Source organism: Oncorhynchus kisutch, unplaced genomic scaffold (assembly GCF_002021735.2).
Source record: "Oncorhynchus kisutch isolate 150728-3 unplaced genomic scaffold, Okis_V2 scaffold3813, whole genome shotgun sequence".
NCBI lineage: Eukaryota > Metazoa > Chordata > Actinopteri > Salmoniformes > Salmonidae > Oncorhynchus > Oncorhynchus kisutch.
In genome coordinates this window covers 75,101-97,174 of record NW_022265758.1, presented here as the reverse complement: position 1 = coordinate 97,174, position 22,074 = coordinate 75,101, and the positions used below count along the sequence as shown (strand labels likewise).

Below are 22,074 nucleotides of genomic sequence, written 5' to 3'. Positions count from 1 at the left end.
ACCAGACACCACCCTGGTACAGATGGTTTTACCAGACACCACCCTGCCAGACACCACCCTGGTACAGATGGTTTTACCTGACACCACCCTGGTACAGATGGTTTTACCAGACACCACCCTGCCAGACACCACCCTGGTACAGATGGTTTTACCTGACACCACCCTGCTACAGATGGTTTTACCAGACACCACCCTGCCAGGACTGACTGCTACAGATGGTTTTACCAGACACCACCCTGGTACAGATGGTTTTACCAGACACCACCCTGCCAGACACCACCCTGGTACAGATGGTTTTACCTGACACCACCCTGCTACAGATGGTTTTACCAGACACCACCCTGCCAGGACTGACTGCTACAGATGGTTTTACCTGACACCACCCTGGTACAGATGGTTTTACCAGACACCACCCTGCCAGACACCACCCTGGTACAGATGGTTTTACCTGACACCACCCTGCTACAGATGGTTTTACCAGACACCACCCTGGTACAGATGGTTTTACCAGACACCACCCTGCCAGACACCACCCTGCCAGACACCACCCTGGTACAGATGGTTTTACCAGACACCACCCTGCCAGACACCACCCTGGTACAGATGGTTTTACCAGACACCACCCTGCTACAGATGGTTTTACCAGACACCACCCTGCCAGACACCACCCTGGTACAGATGGTTTTACCAGACACCACCCTGCCAGACACCACCCTGCCTAAAGCCCAATGCAGACTGTTTTATATCAAATCCTTTCTGGGTAACAATGACGTACAGTGCTGTAATTGTTTTATATTGGTCCAAACCAATATGACCATATATGGTAAAAGACCAAGTCCATAATATGGCAAGAACAGCTCAAATAAGAAAAGAGAAACGACAGTCCATTACTTTAAGACATGCAGCACGACATCTATGCGAAGGAGATGTCGTGCTTCATGAGGCACATGGTGGTGTCATCAGATACTGATCTGTTTTCTGATCCACGCCCCTACCTTTTTTTTTAAAGGCATCTTTGACCAACAGATGCATATCTGTATTTCCAGTCATGTGACATCCATAGATTGGGACCTAATTTATTTATTTAAATTGACTGATTTCCTTATGAACTGTAACTCAGTAAAATCTTTCAAATTGTTGCATGTTGCTTTTCTTTATATTTTTGTTCAGGAGGACAGAGTTGAAGAAAGCAGGGTCATTCTCAGGGTTAGACTGCAGGGTCATTCTCAGAGTTAGACTGCAGGGTCATTCTCAGAGTTAGACTGCAGGGTCATTCTCAGGGTTAGATTGCAGGGTCATTCTCAGGGTTAGACTGCATGGTCATTCTCAGGGTTAGACTGCAGGGTCATTCTCAGGGTTAGACTGCAGGGTCATTCTCAGGGTTAGACTGCAGGGTCATTCTCAGGGTTAGACTGCATGGTCATTCTCAGGGTTAGACTGCATGGTCATTCTCAGGGTTAGACTGCATGGTCATTCTCAGGGTTAGACTGCAGGGTCATTTTCAGGGTTAGACTGCAGGGTCATTCTCAGGGTTAGACTGCAGGGTCATTCTCAGGGTTAGACTGCAGGGTCATTCTCAGGGTTAGACTGCAGGGTCATTCTCAGGGTTAGACTGCAGGGTCATTCTCAGGGTTAGACTGCAGGGTCATTCTCAGGGTTAGACTGCAGGGTCATTCTCAGGGTTAGACTGCAGGGTCATTCTCAGGGTTAGACTGCAGGGTCATTCTCAGGGTTAGACTGCAGGGTCATTCTCAGGGTTAGACTGCAGGGTCATTCTCAGGGTTAGACTGCAGGTCATTCTCAGGGTTAGACTGCAGGGTCATTCTCAGGGTTAGACTGCAGGGTCATTCTCAGGGTTAGACTGCAGGGTCATTCTCAGGGTTAGACTGCAGGGTCATTCTCAGGGTTAGACTGCAGGGTCATTCTCAGGGTTAGACTGCAGGGTCATTCTCAGGGTTAGACTGCAGGGTCATTCTCAGGGTTAGACTGCAGGGTCATTCTCAGGGTTAGACTGCAGGGTCATTCTCAGGGTTAGACTGCAGGGTCATTCTCAGGGTTAGACTGCAGGGTCATTCTCAGGGTTAGACTGCAGGGTCATTCTCAGGGTTAGACTGCAGGGTCATTCTCAGGGTTAGACTGCAGGGTCATTCTCAGGGTTAGACTGCAGGGTCATTCTCAGGGTTAGACTGCAGGGTCATTCTCAGGGTTAGACTGCAGGGTCATTCTCAGGGTTAGACTGCAGGGTCATTCTCAGGGTTAGACTGCAGGGTCATTCTCAGGGTTAGACTGCAGGGTCATTCTCAGGGTTAGACTGCAGGGTCATTCTCAGGGTTAGACTGCAGGGTCATTCTCAGGGTTAGACTGCAGGGTCATTCTCAGGGTTAGACTGCAGGGTCATTCTCAGGGTTAGACTGCAGGGTCATTCTCAGGGTTAGACTGCAGGGTCATTCTCAGGGTTAGACTGCAGGGTCATTCTCAGGGTTAGACTGCAGGGTCATTCTCAGGGTTAGACTGCAGGGTCATTCTCAGGGTTAGACTGCAGGGTCATTCTCAGGGTTAGACTGCAGGGTCATTCTCAGGGTTAGACTGCAGGGTCATTCTCAGGGTTAGACTGCAGGGTCATTCTCAGGGTAAATGCATGGTCATTCTCAGGGTTAGACTGCAGGGTCATTCTCAGGGTTAGACTGCATTGTAAATGCATGGTCATTCTCAGGGTTAGACTGCATTGTGAAAGCATGGTCATTCTCAGGGTTAGACTGCATTGTGAAAGCAGGGTCATTCTCAGGGTTAGACTGCATGGTCATTCTCCGGGTTAGACTGCATGGTCATTCTCCGGGTTAGACTGCATTGTAAATGCATGGTCATTCTCAGGGTTAGACTGCATTGTGAAAGCATGGTCATTCTCAGGGTTAGACTGCATTGTGAAAGCATGGTCATTCTCAGGGTTGGACTGCATTGTGAAAGCATGGTCATTCTCAGGGTTAGACTGCATTGTGAAAGCATGGTCATTCTCAGGGTTAGACTGCATATTGAAAGCATGGTCATTCTCAGGGTTAGACTGCATTGTGAAAGCAGGGTCATTCTCAGGGTTAGACTGCATGGTCATTCTCAGGGTTAGACTGCATTGTGAAAGCAGGGTCATTCTCAGGGTTAGACTGCAGGGTCATTCTCAGGGTTAGACTGCAGGGTCATTCTCAGGGTTAGACTGCAGGGTCATTCTCAGGGTTAGACCTGCATGGTCATTCTCAGGGTTAGACTGCAGGGTCATTCTCAGGGTTAGACTGCAGGGTCATTCTCAGGGTTAGACTGCAGGGTCATTCTCAGGGTTAGACTGCAGGGTCATTCTCAGGGTTAGACTGCAGGGTCATTCTCAGGGTTAGACTGCAGGGTCATTCTCAGGGTTAGACTGCAGGGTCATTCTCAGGGTTAGACTGCAGGGTCATTCTCAGGGTTAGACTGCAGGGTCATTCTCAGGGTTAGACTGCAGGGTCATTCTCAGGGTTAGACTGCAGGGTCATTCTCAGGGTTAGACTGCAGGGTCATTCTCAGGGTTAGACTGCAGGGTCATTCTCAGGGGTTAGACTGCAGGGTCATTCTCAGGGTTAGACTGCAGGGTCATTCTCGGGGTTAGACTGCAGGGTCATTCTCAGGGTTAGACTGCAGGGTCATTCTCAGGGTTAGACTGCAGGGTCATTCTCAGGGTTAGACTGCAGGGTCATTCTCAGGGTTAGACTGCAGGGTCATTCTCAGGGTTAGACTGCAGGGTCATTCTCAGGGTTAGACTGCAGGGTCATTCTCAGGGTTAGACTGCAGGGTCATTCTCAGGGTTAGACTGCAGGGTCATTCTCAGGGTTAGACTGCAGGGTCATTCTCAGGGTTAGACTGCAGGGTCATTCTCAGGGTTAGACTGCAGGGTCATTCTCAGGGTTAGACTGCAGGGTCATTCTCAGGGTTAGACTGCGTGGTCATTCTCAGGGTTAGACTGCAGGGTCATTCTCAGGGTTAGACTGCAGGGTCATTCTCAGGGTTAGACTGCAGGGTCATTCTCGGGGTTAGACTGCATTGTGAAAGCAGGGTCATTCTCAGGGTTAGACTGCATGGTCATTCTCAGGGTTAGACTGCATGGTCATTCTCAGGGTTAGACTGCATGGTCATTCTCAGGGTTAGACTGCATTGTGAAAGCAGGGTCATTCTCAGGGTTAGACTGCATTGTGAAAGCAGGGTCATTCTCAGGGTTAGACTGCATGGTCATTCTCAGGGTTAGACTGCATTGTAAATGCATGGTCATTCTCAGGGTTAGACTGCATGGTCATTCTCAGGGTTAGACTGCATTGTGAAAGCAGGGTCATTCTCAGGGTTAGACTGCATTGTGAAAGCATGGTCATTCTCAGGGTTAGACTGCATGGTCATCCTCAGGGTTAGACTGCATTGTGAAAGCAGGGTCATTCTCAGGGTTAGACTGCATGGTCATTCTCAGGGTTAGACTGCATTGTGAAAGCAGGGACATTCTCAGGGTTAGACTGCATTGTGAAAGCAGGGTCATTCTCAGGGTTAGACTGCATTGTGAAAGCAGGGTCATTCTCAGGGTTAGACTGCATTGTGAAAGCAGGGTCATTCTCAGGGTTAGACTGCATTGTGAAAGCAGGGTCATTCTCAGGGTTAGACTGCATGGTCATTCTCCGGGTTAGACTGCATTGTAAATGCATGGTCATTCTCAGGGTTAGACTGCATTGTGAAAGCATGGTCATTCTCAGGGTTGGACTGCATTGTGAAAGCAGGGTCATTCTCAGGGTTAGACTGCATTGTGAAAGCAGGGTCATTCTCAGGGTTAGACTGCATTGTGAAAGCATGGTCATTCTCAGGGTTAGACTGCATATTGAAAGCATGGTCATTCTCAGGGTTAGACTGCATTGTGAAAGCATGGTCATTCTCAGGGTTAGACTGCATTGTGAAAGCATGGTCATTCTCAGGGTTAGACTGCATTGTGAAAGCATGGTCATTCTCAGGGTTACACTGCATTGTGAAAGCAGGGTCATTCTCAGGGTTAGACTGCATTGTGAAAGCAGGGTCATTCTCAGGGTTAGACTGCATTGTGAAAGCAGGGTCATTCTCAGGGTTAGACTGCATTGTGAAAGCAGGGTCATTCTCAGGGTTAGACTGCAGGGTCATTCTCAGGGTTAGACTGCAGGGTCATTCTCAGGGTTAGACTGCATGGTCATTCTCAGGGTTAGACTGCAGGGTCATTCTCAGGGTTAGACTGCAGGGTCATTCTCAGGGTTAGACTGCAGGGTCATTCTCAGGGTTAGACTGCATGGTCATTCTCAGGGTTAGACTGCATGGTCATTCTCAGGGTTAGACTGCATGGTCATTCTCAGGGTTAGACTGCAGGGTCATTCTCAGGGTTAGACTGCGTGGTCATTCTCAGGGTTAGACTGCGTGGTCATTCTCAGGGTTAGACTGCGTGGTCATTCTCAGGGTTAGACTGCGTGGTCATTCTCAGGGTTAGACTGCGTGGTCATTCTCAGGGTTAGACTGCAGGGTCATTCTCAGGGTTAGACTCCAGGGTCATTCTCAGGGTTAGACTCCAGGGTCATTCTCAGGGTTAGACTCCAGGGTCATTCTCAGGGTTAGACTGCAGGGTCATTCTCAGGGTTAGACTGCATGGTCATTCTCAGGGTTAGACTGCATGGTCATTCTCAGGGTTAGACTGCAGGGTCATTCTCAGGGTTAGACTGCAGGGTCATTCTCAGGGTTAGACTGCAGGGTCATTCTCAGGGTTAGACTGCAGGGTCATTCTCAGGGTTAGACTGCAGGGTCATTCTCAGGGTTAGACTGCAGGGTCATTCTCAGGGTTAGACTGCAGGGTCATTCTCAGGGTTAGACTGCAGGGTCATTCTCAGGGTTAGACTGCAGGGTCATTCTCAGGGTTAGACTGCAGGGTCATTCTCAGGGTTAGACTGCAGGGTCATTCTCAGGGTTAGACTGCAGGGTCATTCTCAGGGTTAGACTGCAGGGTCATTCTCAGGGTTAGACTGCAGGGTCATTCTCAGGGTTAGACTGCAGGGTCATTCTCAGGGTTAGACTGCAGGGTCATTCTCAGGGTTAGACTGCAGGGTCATTCTCAGGGTTAGACTGCAGGGTCATTCTCAGGGTTAGACTGCAGGGTCATTCTCGGGGTTAGACTGCAGGGTCATTCTCGGGGTTAGACTGCAGGGTCATTCTCGGGGTTAGACTGCAGGGTCATTCTCGGGGTTAGACTGCAGGGTCATTCTCGGGGTTAGACTGCAGGGTCATTCTCGGGGTTAGACTGCAGGGTCATTCTCGGGGTTAGACTGCAGGGTCATTCTCGGGGTTAGACTGCAGGGTCATTCTCGGGGTTAGACTGCAGGGTCATTCTCGGGGTTAGACTGCAGGGTCATTCTCGGGGTTAGACTGCAGGGTCATTCTCGGGGTTAGACTGCAGGGTCATTCTCGGGGTTAGACTGCAGGGTCATTCTCGGGGTTAGACTGCAGGGTCATTCTCGGGGTTAGACTGCAGGGTCATTCTCGGGGTTAGACTGCAGGGTCATTCTCGGGGTTAGACTGCAGGGTCATTCTCGGGGTTAGACTGCAGGGTCATTCTCGGGGTTAGACTGCAGGGTCATTCTCGGGGTTAGACTGCATTGTAAATGCATGGTCATTCTCAGGGTTAGACTGCATTGTGAAAGCATGGTCATTCTCAGGGTTAGACTGCATGGTCATTCTCAGGGTTAGACTGCATTGTAAATGCATGGTCATTCTCAGGGTTAGACTGCATTGTGAAAGCAGGGTCATTCTCAGGGTTAGACTGCATTGTGAAAGCATGGTCATTCTCAGGGTTAGACTGCATTGTGAAAGCAGGGTCATTCTCAGGGTTAGACTGCATTGTGAAAGCATGGTCATTCTCAGGGTTAGACTGCATGGTCATTCTCAGGGTTAGACTGCATTGTGAAAGCATGGTCATTCTCAGGGTTAGACTGCATGGTCATTCTCAGGGTTAGACTGCATTGTGAAAGCATGGTCATTCTCAGGGTTAGACTGCATTGTGAAAGCATGGTCATTCTCAGGGTTAGACTGCATTGTGAAAGCAGGGTCATTCTCAGGGTTAGACTGCATTGTGAAAGCAGGGTCATTCTCAGGGTTAGACTGCATGGTCATCCTCAGGGTTAGACTGCATTGGGAAAGCAGGGACATTCTCAGGGTTAGACTGCATTGTGAAAGCATGGTCATTCTCAGGGTTAGACTGCAGGGTCATTCTCAGGGTTAGACTGCAGGGTCATTCTCAGGGTTAGACTGCATGGTCATTCTCAGGGTTAGACTGCAGGGTCATTCTCAGGGTTAGACTGCAGGGTCATTCTCAGGGTTAGACTGCAGGGTCATTCTCAGGGTTAGACTGCATGGTCATTCTCAGGGTTAGACTGCATGGTCATTCTCAGGGTTAGACTGCATGGTCATTCTCAGGGTTAGACTGCAGGGTCATTCTCAGGGTTAGACTGCGTGGTCATTCTCAGGGTTAGACTGCGTGGTCATTCTCAGGGTTAGACTGCGTGGTCATTCTCAGGGTTAGACTGCGTGGTCATTCTCAGGGTTAGACTGCGTGGTCATTCTCAGGGTTAGACTGCGTGGTCATTCTCAGGGTTAGACTGCAGGGTCATTCTCAGGGTTAGACTCCAGGGTCATTCTCAGGGTTAGACTGCAGGGTCATTCTCAGGGTTAGACTGCATGGTCATTCTCAGGGTTAGACTGCATGGTCATTCTCAGGGTTAGACTGCAGGGTCATTCTCAGGGTTAGACTGCAGGGTCATTCTCAGGGTTAGACTGCAGGGTCATTCTCAGGGTTAGACTGCAGGGTCATTCTCAGGGTTAGACTGCAGGGTCATTCTCAGGGTTAGACTGCAGGGTCATTCTCAGGGTTAGACTGCAGGGTCATTCTCAGGGTTAGACTGCAGGGTCATTCTCAGGGTTAGACTGCAGGGTCATTCTCAGGGTTAGACTGCAGGGTCATTCTCAGGGTTAGACTGCAGGGTCATTCTCAGGGTTAGACTGCAGGGTCATTCTCAGGGTTAGACTGCAGGGTCATTCTCAGGGTTAGACTGCAGGGTCATTCTCAGGGTTAGACTGCAGGGTCATTCTCAGGGTTAGACTGCAGGGTCAGACTGCAGGGTCATTCTCGGGGTTAGACTGCAGGGTCATTCTCGGGGTTAGACTGCAGGGTCATTCTCGGGGTTAGACTGCAGGGTCATTCTCGGGGTTAGACTGCAGGGTCATTCTCGGGGTTAGACTGCAGGGTCATTCTCGGGGTTAGACTGCAGGGTCATTCTCGGGGTTAGACTGCAGGGTCATTCTCGGGGTTAGACTGCAGGGTCATTCTCGGGGTTAGACTGCAGGGTCATTCTCGGGGTTAGACTGCAGGGTCATTCTCGGGGTTAGACTGCAGGGTCATTCTCGGGGTTAGACTGCAGGGTCATTCTCGGGGTTAGACTGCAGGGTCATTCTCGGGGTTAGACTGCAGGGTCATTCTCGGGGTTAGACTGCAGGGTCATTCTCGGGGTTAGACTGCATTGTAAATGCATGGTCATTCTCAGGGTTAGACTGCATTGTGAAAGCATGGTCATTCTCAGGGTTAGACTGCATGGTCATTCTCAGGGTTAGACTGCATTGTAAATGCATGGTCATTCTCAGGGTTAGACTGCATTGTGAAAGCAGGGTCATTCTCAGGGTTAGACTGCATTGTGAAAGCATGGTCATTCTCAGGGTTAGACTGCATTGTGAAAGCAGGGTCATTCTCAGGGTTAGACTGCATTGTGAAAGCATGGTCATTCTCAGGGTTAGACTGCATGGTCATTCTCAGGGTTAGACTGCATTGTGAAAGCATGGTCATTCTCAGGGTTAGACTGCATGGTCATTCTCAGGGTTAGACTGCATTGTGAAAGCATGGTCATTCTCAGGGTTAGACTGCATTGTGAAAGCATGGTCATTCTCAGGGTTAGACTGCATTGTGAAAGCAGGGTCATTCTCAGGGTTAGACTGCATTGTGAAAGCAGGGTCATTCTCAGGGTTAGACTGCATGGTCATCCTCAGGGTTAGACTGCATTGGGAAAGCAGGGACATTCTCAGGGTTAGACTGCATTGTGAAAGCATGGTCATTCTCAGGGTTAGACTGCATGGTCATTCTCAGCGTTAGACTGCATGGTCATTCTCAGGGTTAGACTGCATTGTGGAAGCAGGGTCATTCTCATGGTTAGACTGCATTGTGAAAGCAGGGACATGGTTTGATAACTGTCAAAATATTTATTGACTGGAAGTCTTCATGTGTCCCTCAGCTTGGTATTAATATCAGGATTCCTGTTCTAAACCAAATACTTACCACCTCATGCTGTCTGTGTTCACTGTGAATACCAGGCTCTGTGTTGTAGAGGTACTAGGTCTTTACCAGTGGGAAAGTACTATGTAATGCAGGCTACTCAATGCTCCGCTTGGGCAAAGTATCCATTCAATTGACCCCTACCTGGATCCCACCAGTTGAATAGAAGGATATGTCTTGTGGACCCCCTCCAACTTGATGTGTTTACAGTATCATCAAAAGGGGTGGTGTCTTACTACTTTTGGCCCGACCAACTTTGAGGCGGAACATTCTGGTCTCTGGTGAAGTGGAGAGAATAAATCCCCCCCCACCCCCCTGCTGTTAGCCTGTTTCCATGGTAACCTGGCTGCTAGACCAGTTCAGACTCCCATCCAGACTTTGACTGTTATATTTAAAGACACCAATGGGACCCTAACCAGTAACTGTGTGGACTATTTCATTGTCCAAATCAGAATCAATGTGATGGGGGATTGACTGGACTCACCCCGGAGAGGATAGACTTGCTCCAGTCCAGTAGTAGCCTGGTAGGCTTTAACATTGGGCTTTAAACACTGTTATTTGTACACTTCTAATGCAGAGAATCTGCACCAAGCTTTCAGTGCACTACTCAACATTCCTTGAACCAATTGACTTATTAATATTCTGTGTTCATACCCTAAATAGAATGGTAAGTAAAGCAGGGATAGAGAGATTGCCGGTTTCAATGCAGAGCTACAGTGGGTTTTTTCAGGGCCCATTTGATGAGATTTAAATTCATTCTGTGACGTTCCCAAATTCATCCCCCCTACTGGGGGATGCAGTATTAGCAGAGCACTGTCTCCTCCCACACAGCTTTTCTCTTCTCGCTCTCTACTATCATCACATCAACCTCCTCTAGAACACTGCAGCTGTGGGTCTGTTCAGAACGCCGCAATGTTTCAAAACATTAAAGTTCGGATAGCAATGCATTGTCTAGATCAGACACAGTTCTCTGTCTGGTAGAATAGGGAATTAAGTCACCTCTATTTTGTTGTGTTTCTGTCGCGGTCAAAGTTCTAAACGCTTCACCTCACTGAATACAGCAGATCTATGGAACAATGAGCCAGTCTGGATGGAATGCCTACTGTCTTCCTGTCCACTCTATCATCCTAGCAACAGTAGTCTGTGCCTTGTCCCCCTCCCCACACCCACCATGACGTGTGTTTCTGTCACGTCAGATGAAGGCTGCTCTGAAAGTGTCTCGGTACTCAGCAGGTGGATCCATTCTGCTCTTCGGTCTGTTTATAATTTACCAACTGTCTTGTTGTCATGGTAGATATGGAAGGGCTGTAGTGATGGAAGGGCTGTAGTGATGGAAGGGCTGTAGTGATGGAAGGGCTGTAGTGATGGTGTGATGGAAGGGCTGTAGTGATGGTGTGATGGAAGGGCTGTAGTGATGGAAGGGCTGTAGTGACGGTGTGATGGAAGGGCTGTAGTGATGGAAGGGCTGTAGTGATGGAAGGGCTGTAGTGATGGAAGGGCTGTAGTGATGGAAGGGCTGTAGTGATGGTGTGATGGAAGGGCTGTAGTGATAGGAGGGCTGTAGTGACGGTGTGATGGAAGGGCTGTAGTGATGGAAGGGCTGTAGTGATGGAAGGGCTGTAGTGACGGTGTGGTGGAAGGGCTGTAGTGACGGTGTGGTGGAAGGGCTGTAGTGACGGTGTGGTGGAAGGGCTGTAGTGACGGTGTGGTGGAAGGGCTGTAGTGACGGAAGGGCTGTAGTGACGGTGTGGTGGAAGGGCTGTAGTGACGGTGTGGTGGAAGGGCTGTAGTGACGGTGTGGTGGAAGGGCTGTAGTGGTGGAAGGGCTGTAGTGACGGTGTGATGGAAGGGCTGTAGGGATGGAAGGGCTGTAGGGATGGAAGGGCTGTAGTGACGGTGTGATGGAAGGGCTGTAGTGATGGAAGGGCTGTAGTGACGGTGTGGTGGAAGGGCTGTAGTGACGGTGTGGTGGAAGGGCTGTAGTGACGGTGTGGTGGAAGGGCTGTAGTGACGGTGTGGTGGAAGGGCTGTAGTGACGGTGTGATGGAAGGGCTGTAGTGACGGTGTGATGGAAGGGCTGTAGTGACGGTGTGATGGAAGGGCTGTAGTGACGGTGTGATGGAAGGGCTGTAGTGACGGTGTGATGGAAGGGCTGTAGTGATAGGCTCATGAGTCATAGTGTTGTCTCTGATTGGCCGGATAGAAAGGTCCTTTGACACACAGTCTGTGATTCAGCAGCTTCACACTTGTAGGGATTCATTGTCCTGCTGCTATTCCTGAACACATAGCAGGTTGATACACAGCAGAGTGAAGTCATTAACTCTTGAGCTTTGGTTGTTATTGTGTCAAATGGAATGACGGTAGTGATCTGGTGAGAGGGAGTCATCCATCGTCCTATGGATGTTTCATGTTCTGTAACTGATGTTGACGTCTGTGGCAAGCTAAATCGTCAGGAATGATGTATGTTCTCCTGTTGGAAGCAAATAATGAAAGCCCATGAATACAGCAGCGAGTCACCACAGCAGTGTCCATTGGGGGAGTTACTTTGGTATCTGCTGGCCTGGGTTAGTCGGGCTGGGAGCATATGAGTGGACAGAGTAGGTCTCTCCAGAGCAGAGACGGTGAGCTGAGGACATGATATGAGAGACAAGGCGTCGGCTGGAACATCATGCAAGTTTAATTTGGCTCCAGTATGGCTGTGCTCCTCTCCACCCAGCCTGACACGCCACAGCAGCACAGGGATAAGACGCCCAGCCTGACACTCCACAGCAGCACAGGGATAAGACGCCCAGCCTGACACTCCACAGCAGCACAGGGATAAGACGCCCAGCCTGACACGCCACAGCAGCACTGTCCTGAATGGAGAGGAGAGCGTCGGTCTGCTACATTTTGAAACGGACCATTAGTGTTTCTCAAGTCGAGGTTTCAGTCCTCTTTCTTCCATTTGGAGCCTACTGAACACAACCCAGGTCTGGTCGACAGACGGACTGGCTCTTAGCAACGGCCCCTGAGTCTGCCTGACTTCCTGGCTCCATGTCTCCTCCCAGATGAATGAATACCTGCGAGGTGTGTTTTTAATACACTGCAGCAGTAGCATCAACAGCAATGCATCGAGGGCAAGTCCATTTCCGGACGGTGGTTGTCATAACTACCTTATGGAAATGAGGCTGGCCTGAGTTTTAACAATGCACCTCTTCTGATGGTTATGGGAATACCCCAAGTGACGATCCAATGAGTGACTGAGTTTGACGGCAGTCATTTGTATTTAACACTTCCCAGTGCTGATGTATCTAGTCTTCGCTGTTCCAATTAGACCATCTCTTACCAGTGCCCTGACCACCAGACCAACAGCATGGAACATGATGTTCTACCTAGACCATCTCTTACCAGAGCCCTGACCACCAGACCAACAGCATGGAACATGGATGTTCTACCTAGACCATCTCTTACCAGAGCCCTGACCACCAGACCAACAGCATGGAACATGGATGTTCTACCTAGACCATCTCTTACCAGAGTCCTGACCACCAGACCAACAGCATGGAACATGGATGTTCTACCTAGACCATCTCTTACCAGAGCCCTGACCACCAGACCAACAGCATGGAACATGGATGTTCTACCTAGACCATCTCTTACCAGAGTCCTGACCACCAGACCAACAGCATGGAACATGGATGTTCTACCTAGACCATCTCTTACCAGAGCCCTGACCACCAGACCAACAGCATGGAACATGGATGTTCTACCTAGACCATCTCTTACCAGAGTCCTGACCACCAGACCAACAGCATGGAACATGGATGTTCTACCTAGACCATCTCTTACCAGAGCCCTGACCACCAGACCAACAGCATGGAACATGGATGTTCTACCTAGACCATCTCTTACCAGAGTCCTGACCACCAGACCAACAGCATGGAACATGGATGTTCTACCTAGACCATCTCTTACCAGAGCCCTGACCACCAGACCAACAGCATGGAACATGGATGTTCTACCTAGACCATCTCTTACCAGAGCCCTGACCACTAGACCAACAGCATGGAACATGATGTTCTACTTAGACCATCTCTTACCAGAGTCCTGACCAACAGCATGGAACATGTTCTACTTAGACCATCTCTTACCAGAGCCCTGACCAACAGCATGGAACATGGATGTTCTGGGTTCTAAACAGGAGGCTGTAACAGTTGTTCCTGAAATGAAACATGTTGGTTCTCATCCCGAGCACCACTGGGTCTTAGTCACCGTTGTGAATAAAAATGGGTTTTTCACAGCAAAGTGATCTTTGAAGAGTTTGAAGAGCGGCAGTTACTGAAATGTGATATTTGATCGTTTTCTCCTGATTTAGAGAAGTGATAACTGATCCGAGGTCAGGCAGTCCACTGTGAAAACATATTTGTATCATTTTGGAGCCAAAAGCTACATTATTCACCATTCATCACACAAAGCCTACTCTTCTATTAAAGTCCTCCTACCATCACTTCCTGTCGAATCAGATTCTATCAGCTCAGTCACTGCTGAATGTCGGAACACATCGGCCCTTATAGAAGTGTTCTATTGCAGAACCAGAAGTCTATGATGTTTGTTATATAAAAACACGTTCTCCCTTCCAGTTTTGTTTCATGGAAATGTGATTTGGTAAATGCATGAGGCAACTAGAATATCAATTACTTCTTTTTCACGCTCTCTTGAATCAGCTCCTATCGCTTCATAGAAAAAAGAAATGCTCAGGGAAATGAAATCCATGTACTGTATTATATTGCATCCTTAAGGCTTCTCTGAAGTTTTTTCACATCTGTTACCTTGGAGCCGATTCTGTTTTGGTGCGTTGTCAGATTTAGCTCCAGTATGTGTTGCACCAACATGGAGCTGTCTTGGCTTTGGGTGTATGTACTACTGGCTCTAGGCCTTTAATGTAGACTGTACTATACTGACTCTGTTTTACAAATCTTTTGAGAGTATTTGAACTTTTGGTATTGTTTGTTGGTTTGGCAATGCCACTGTCAGCCAGAGAAATATGTTGAGAAGGATTATCAACACAGCAAGCAAGGTACTAGGAGTCAAACAGAGAGGCCTGGATGAGATCTTTTAAGGTCAGGGCCCTCTGTAAGGTACTAGGAGTCAAACAGAGAGGCCTGGATGAGATCTTTTAAGGTCAGGTCCCTCTGTAAGGCTCACAAAATAATTTTAGACCCAAGCCACCCCCTGTACCTGGACTTTGAACTACTCCCCTCTGGGTGCAGGTATAGGGCACCCCTCAGCAGGAAAAACACAACTAGACAATCATTTGTGCCAGACGTGATATCCCTCCTAAATAGCTCGGGTGAATGTTCCTATCGACTCCATAAGGCCAGCAAGCAAATGTTCCTATCGACTCCGTATGGCCAGCAGGCTAATGTTCCTATCGACTCCGTATGGCCAGCAGGCTAATGTTCCTATCGACTCCGTATGGCCAGCAGGCTAATGTTCCTATCGACTCCGTATGGCCAGCAGGCTAATGTTCCTATCGACTCCGTATGGCCAGCAGGCTAATGTTCCTATCGACTCCGTATGGCCAGCAGGCTAATGTTCCTATCGACTCCGTATGGCCAGCAGGCTAATGTACCTATCGACTCCGTATGGCCAGCAGGCTAATGTTCCTATCGACTCCGTATGGCCAGCAGGCTAATGTTCCTATCGACTCCGTATGGCCAGCAGGCTAATGTTCCTATCGACTCCGTATGGCCAGCAGGCTAATGTTCCTATCGACTCCGTATGGCCAGCAGGCTAATGTTCCTATCGACTCCGTATGGCCAGCAGGCTAATGTTCCTATCGGCTCCGTATGGCCAGCAGGTTAATGTTCCTATCGGCTCCGTATGGCCAGCAAGCTAATGTTCCTATCGGCTCCGTATGGCCAGCAGGTTAATGTTCCTATCGACTCCGTAAGGCCAGCAGGCTAATGTTCCTATCGACTCCGTATGGCCAGCAGGCTAATGTTCCTATCGACTCCGTATGGCCAGCAGGCTAATGTTCCTATCGACTCCGTATGGCCAGCAGGCTAATGTTCCTATCGGCTCCGTATGGCCAGCAGGCTAATGTTCCTATCGGCTCCGTATGGCCAGCAGGTTAATGTTCCTATCGGCTCCGTATGGCCAGCAGGCTAATGTTCCTATCGGCTCCGTATGGCCAGCAGGTTAATGTTCCTATCGACTCCGTAAGGCCAGCAGGCTAATGTTCCTATCGACTCCGTATGGCCAGCAGGCTAATGTTCCTATCGACTCCGTATGGCCAGCAGGCTAATGTTCCTATCGACTCCGTATGGCCAGCAGGCTAATGTTCCTATCGACTCCGTATGGCCAGCAGGCTAATGTTCCTATCGACTCCGTATGGCCAGCAGGCTAATGTTCCTATCGACTCCGTATGGCCAGCAGGCTAATGTTCCTATCGACTCCGTATGGCCAGCAGGCTAATGTTCCTATCGACTCCGTATGGCCAGCAGGCTAATGTTCCTATCGACTCCGTATGGCCAGCAGGCTAATGTTCCTATCGACTCCGTATGGCCAGCAGGCTAATGTTCCTATCGACTCCGTATGGCCAGCAGGTTAATGTTCCTATCGACTCCGTATGGCCAGCAGGCTAATGTTCCTATCGACTCCGTATGGCCAGCAGGCTAATGTTCCTATCGACTCCGTATGGCCAGCAGGCTAATGTTCCTATCGACTCCATATGGCCAGCAGGCTAATGTTCCTATCGACTCCGTATGGCCAGCAGGCTAATGTTCCTATCTTGTCTTTTTTAAAATGTTTTCTTTCTTTATTGATACGTAACTGTTATGAAAGTTGTATTGTCAATTTTCTTTTGTATTTGAAATGCTACTTTAAATGTGTACATGACACTGCAACACAGTTTCCCCCCATGGGGACAATAAAGTCAGTAAAGTAAAGCTAAAGATGCACTTTGTGGAAAAAACACTATTTCCTGGTTGCTAAATTTCAAATAGTTCGCTTAATTTCAGTTTGTGACAAAACAAGCAAGTATAGTGTAGAGAATCATTGTACCATGTAAACTGCTGTGAAATTTTTTTTTTCCATAACTAAAACGAAAGTATTTTCAGCTCTTGGATACTAGTGTACAAAACTGTAAAAGACTAAAAAACCAGTGCACACAGAACAGATCTACAGCTTCTTTAGACTTGCTTTCAATGAGTGACAGATCTATAACACACATTTCTGTGTTAATTTGGTTGGGTTGCCCATAAAAGTGACATTGCATCTTTAACAGAGAGATGACATATGTAATCTACTACTAGGGAGACAGTTACATATTGCATCTAACAGAGAGATGACATATGTAATCCACTACTAGGGAGACAGTTACATATTGCAGCTGTAACACAGAGATGACATATGTAATCTACTACTAGGGATACAGTTACATATGGCATCTAACAGAGAGATGACATATGTAATCTGCTACTAGGGAGACAGTTACACATTGCATCTAACAGAGAGATGACATATGTAATCTGCTACTAGGGAGGCAGTTACACATTGCATCTAACAGAGAGATGACATATGTAATCTGCTACTAGGGAGACAGTTACATATTGCATCTAACAGAGAGATGACATATGTAATCCACTACTAGGGAGACTGTTACATATTGCATCTAACAGAGAGATGACATATGTAATCCACTACTAGGGAGACTGTTATATATGTAATCCACTACTAGGGAGACTGTTACATATGTAATCCGCTACTGGGGAGACTGTTACATATGTAATCCACTACTAGGGAGACTGTTACATATGTAATCCACTACTAGGGAGACTGTTACATATGTAATCCGCTACTGGGGAGACTGTTATATATGTAATCCGCTACTGGGGAGACTGTTATATATGTAATCCGCTACTGGGGAGACTGTTACATATGTAATCTGCTACTAGGGAGACTGTTACATATGTAATCTGCTACTAGGGAGACAGTTACATATTGCAGCTGTAACAGAGAGATGACATGTAATCTACTACTAGGGAGACAGTTACATATTGCATCTTTAACAGAGAGATGACATATGTAATCCGCTACTAGGGAGACTGTTATATGTAATCCGCTACTAGGGAGACTTATATGTAATCCGCTACTAGGGAGACGGGATCGGAAGCAGTTTAGGGTTTCTACCGTCATTGAGTTTGAAATGCTTGTTTTGTCACAGAAGGGACAGAGGGATAGAGAACAATGACTCTGAATATGTACAATGGTTTAGGGACATTTTCATTGCAGAGTTAGGCCTTATTACCATGGCCATTTATGTTAAGTAGAGAACAGGAAGAAAAGTGATGCTGACTATTGAACCAGCGGTATGGGGTTTTAATGTGGTCTGTTTTCAGGTTATTGCAGGATTGTCCTTGTTTCTTTAATTTCTCCTCTCTCTGTCTCTCTCCCTCAGATTGGGTGATCTGGGATGAAGTCTCATGAATTCCCTCATTGGAGCTGACATTAACAGTCAGCAGGAACAAGTGCATATTCTTCACAAGACAGAAACCTCCCCTCGTTTCCCCTACAACGTCCGTCTAACAGTCCCAGGTGACGTACGCACGCCATGGCCAGCCGAAGGAAGACCACGACCCCTTGTAGAGCTGATGCTGTTTTTCGAGGTGATGACATGATGTGGCAAGAGGATCCAGGTGAGATGGAGGTATCGGCAAAGGACAAAAGCACAGTGGTGAATGGATCCACAGAGATGCTTCCTGGAGAGGACTGGAGCTCCGGGACAGAGCCTAGTGGTTCACTTCAGGAGTCGCCGGCCCCTGAGAAACCTAATGCGGTGGATTCAAGGCCTCAGAGGAAGCAGCAGGGAGGCTATGAATGCAAGTACTGTCCGTTCTCTACGCAGAACCTGAATGAGTTCAAGGAACACGTGGACTCCAATCACCCCAATGTCATTCTCAACCCGCTCTACCTGTGTGCTGTGTGCAACTTCAACACAAAGAAGTTTGACACCTTGACAGAGCACAACGAGAGGTGTCATCCAGGGGAGAGCAACTTCAAGTTCAAGAGAATCAAGCTGAACAATCAGACCATCCTAGAGCAGTCGATAGAAGGAGCAGGCAACGCTGTGGTCTGTGATTCAACCAACGGCATTCAGACAGGAGAAGACTTCGCCACTTTCCCCCTGAGCAAATCCACCACGGTGAAGATTAGTAAGCCAAAAACAGACAACAAACGGTTATTCACAGAAAGTCAACCGGACAGACTCGACCACGAGCTCCCCAGAAAGCAGATCGCCGCCGTGAATGTGACCGGGACCGTGATCATCCCAGAAGCAACCCTAAAAGATGGCGTCTCTCATATCATGCCTTCTCTTCAGCGCCCGCCTAACTACAACTTAGTACCAAAAATCGCTGTCCCTTTGAACACCTCCAAGTACAACCCTTCACTGGACAGTAACATGACACTCATCACATCCTTCACCAAGTTCCCGTACCCGACCCAAGCGGAGCTGTCCTGGCTTACCGTTGCCTCCAAGCACCCCGAGGAACAGATCAAGGTGTGGTTCACCCTCCAGAGACTGAAGCAAGGCATCAGCTGGTCCCCTGAAGAGGTGGAAGAAGCTCGGAAGAAGATGTTCAACGGCACCATCCAGTCAGTCCCACAGACCACCTTCACCGTGCTGAGCGGCGCCCAGATGGCTCAGTCCACCAAAGGACAACAGTCCCTAGTTCAATCCGTCCCCTTCAACCTCCTGGGACAGACCAGTTATGTGTTGACGCCGGTTGCGAACGGCTCAGCTGTCAGTTGTTCTCCCATCACACTAACCATGGCAAACCAGGTCGTACAGTCAGTCAAGCGACCCTTGGTAGCTCCAGTAGTGGCCGCTTCAGAGATCAAACGTCCCTCCATAATCCAGACGATTCAGGCACCTACACCTAGACTGGTGGCTTCGCCTAAACCCAGCTTCACTTCAGACTCCAATAAAACCCCGGACCAGATTGCTGTACTGAAAGCGAGTTACACCCAGTGCCAGTTCCCTGAAGAGGAGGAAGTGTACCGCCTCATTGAGTCCACCGGCCTCTCTAGAGGAGAAATCAAGAAGTGGTTCAGTGAGCAACGACTCCTCAATCACAAGGTGGCGCCACAGGTGATTAAGATTGAGCCCCAGGCATTGAAAGACAGTCAGCCCAAAAAGGCTGTCCCCACCCAGTTTCCTCTCCTGGAGAGGCTCAAAGGCAAATCCTCTGAGCAGCTCAAGATGCTAGAGGAGAGTTTTCAGAGGACCAGCTCCCCCACTGAAATTGACGTTGACAATCTCGTTGTGGACACAAGGCTCTCCAAGACTGAGATCGACTGCTGGTTCTCAGAGCGCAGAGCACTGCGGGACAACTTGGAGCAAGCCCTGGCAAACTCCATGTGTCCGAAGAGCCTTGAGGAGCAACGAGGGATACTGAATAGTGTTTACGAACAGGACAGCAAAGTCCGGTGCTCACCTCTTCCCATCGTCACCACTTCCACCAGTCCTGAGCCCATCGACAGGAAATCACTAGGGCTTCTCAAAGAGGTGTTCACCCAGACCCAGTGGCCGTCGCCAGAGGAGTACAGCCAGCTGGAGGGACAGACGGGTTTGTCTCGCACAGAGATTGTCCGCTGGTTCAAGGAAAACCGATCTTCCCTGAAGAACGGAACCATGGACTGGATGGACCAGTTCCACAAAGTCAACGGCAAAGCAGGACAGAATGGTCAGAGCTCGTCAGGCATCACCGAACGACCCCCAAGCAGCATTCTCCAGCAGCACTTCACAGAAGCCAAGACCACGCTGCTTTCGGCAGAGGACGCAGAGAAGCTTCCTTTGCAGTCGAAACTCATCAACCAGGACATAGTCCAGTGGTTTACCAGTAAGCTGGGCCAGAGTATGACAGACATCAGCAGGGGCAGGGACCAACATGGACAGGCCAACGTGGACAGAAGCAGATGGGTGAAGGTGACCATGGCTGTAGGGGACGAGACTAAAGGTGCTTTGGAGAACCAGAAGATCGGCTCGGAAGCAGAGGTGCTGATGGGAGACCAACCTGGTCGGGTGACTGGATGAAAAGAGCATGGTGAGTAGTCTATGATAAGCTACTGTCCTGCAAGTTTACAATTCCTTTGATCATTAACACTGAAATGCATAATTATCTCGTCTTGATGCCTGTAAGTAAACTGTCAAAAAAGATGTCCCAGATGAAGGGGAATTGGTTATGTAGTGATGGTTTTCCCTTTAACAGAGCGATGGCTAGCAACAATCTAGCAGCTGTGGCTTTGAACCACACGGGATGCCTGTAATTTAGCCTTCAGAAAAACATCTTGGCAGGAAGAGGCTATTGAGATTATACACATGTGGTTATCACTGGGGATTTTTCCCCCTGGTGAACAGAAAAGCACCTCTGATAGCCTGCTGTATGGGTATGTTAACTGCAGAATGATAGGTTAACAACAAAGGGTGTAGTCAGCCATCTGTATAACAAGTCTTGTGTTTTGACATTTTCCTTTGTTTCAGAGGATACTGAGTTTCTCAGGCAGAAGATTCTCAAGATTGTTGAATCTGGAACCAATGATTTCCTACCTGGCCTGTGACATCAGCACAGTGGACAGTAGAGTCCACGCCAAACACTGACTGGCAAAACCATTGAGTGCCAAAGTTGGACTTGATGCATCATTATTATTATTATTATTATTACACTTAATAAATAAACAAAAGGGCCCTTGTAAATATTTTTCTGTATTGCAAAAGCTTTGTAAACATTTTCAGGGTTGCTGGTTTTTACATTTCTAACAGGAGTCAATAACCCCTAAAAGAGGAATGTTTTTTTGGTTTTTATGACTACGATGGAAATTGTAAACCAATTCATCAGTTGGTAATTATTTTCTTTTTAACAAAACATTTAGTGACTGACAGCTGGTCATAGATGGCACTTATTTCAAGTGAATAGACTAGTAACACTTCTGATCTGATAACCAGTGAGTTCATCCATTTGGACTAAAGGGACTAGTGGTTCTCTACCAGACCATAGAATCACCTAGCCTGGGTTCCAGATGTTTGGCATATGACAAGGAGTGGAATGATGGCACAAACAGGTCCGCTACCCAGGCTAAGAATCACATACTTACATTACAATAACAGTTCTCCCCGCTCTCTCATGCTGAATGCTCCTGCTGCCTGAGACGACAGTCAGCCACAGAATGGACATGAAGACATTTTAGAAAACAAGAAAATGCACTGTACATGTTTTTTTGTAGTTCAGTCTAATTTTTGAATTGCAGCGTCCGTTGCATCAGTGACTGGTCTTTTCTCGTGTTGGCTTTCTAGATATCCATAGATATCCTAGGTGTAGTTAGGCTCCATTTCAATGGCTCGCTCCTTCAGTTTCATGCTTCTTCTATTAGTGAATCATGTTCACACATGTATCTGGAATACTGTACTGCTACCAAGAATCTCTTTGCTTCCTGTTTTTTTTTATTTATCCGTCTGCTGTAACTCAATAAAACACAACCAACTGAAGGATGTCTCTTGGTCCGTTGTGCAGTGGTCACTACTCAGAGATACTCAACCCTAAGGGCCCAGGGCTGGGTTACTACTCAGAGAGATACTCAACCCTAAGGGCCCAGGGCTGGGTTACTACTCAGAGAGATACTCAACCCTAAGGGCCCAGGGCTGGGTTACTACT

The 22,074-nt window shown here is 48.3% G+C and overlaps 1 protein-coding gene across 1 annotated transcript in view; it reads left to right on the top strand.

Moving 5' to 3' along the window:
- The window catches only part of LOC109876951 (zinc fingers and homeoboxes protein 2), a 31,447-nt gene extending 9,539 nt beyond the window's left edge, over positions 1 to 21,908 (top strand). The window contains exons 2-3 of the mRNA XM_031821025.1: positions 17,823 to 20,469; positions 20,907 to 21,908. Of these exons, the coding sequence (XP_031676885.1) occupies positions 17,976 to 20,459 (2,484 nt within the window). The 5' untranslated portion in view covers positions 17,823 to 17,975 and the 3' untranslated portion in view covers positions 20,460 to 20,469; positions 20,907 to 21,908. The remainder of the gene's footprint in view (positions 1 to 17,822; positions 20,470 to 20,906) is intronic.
- The last annotated feature ends 166 nt before the right edge of the window (positions 21,909 to 22,074 follow it).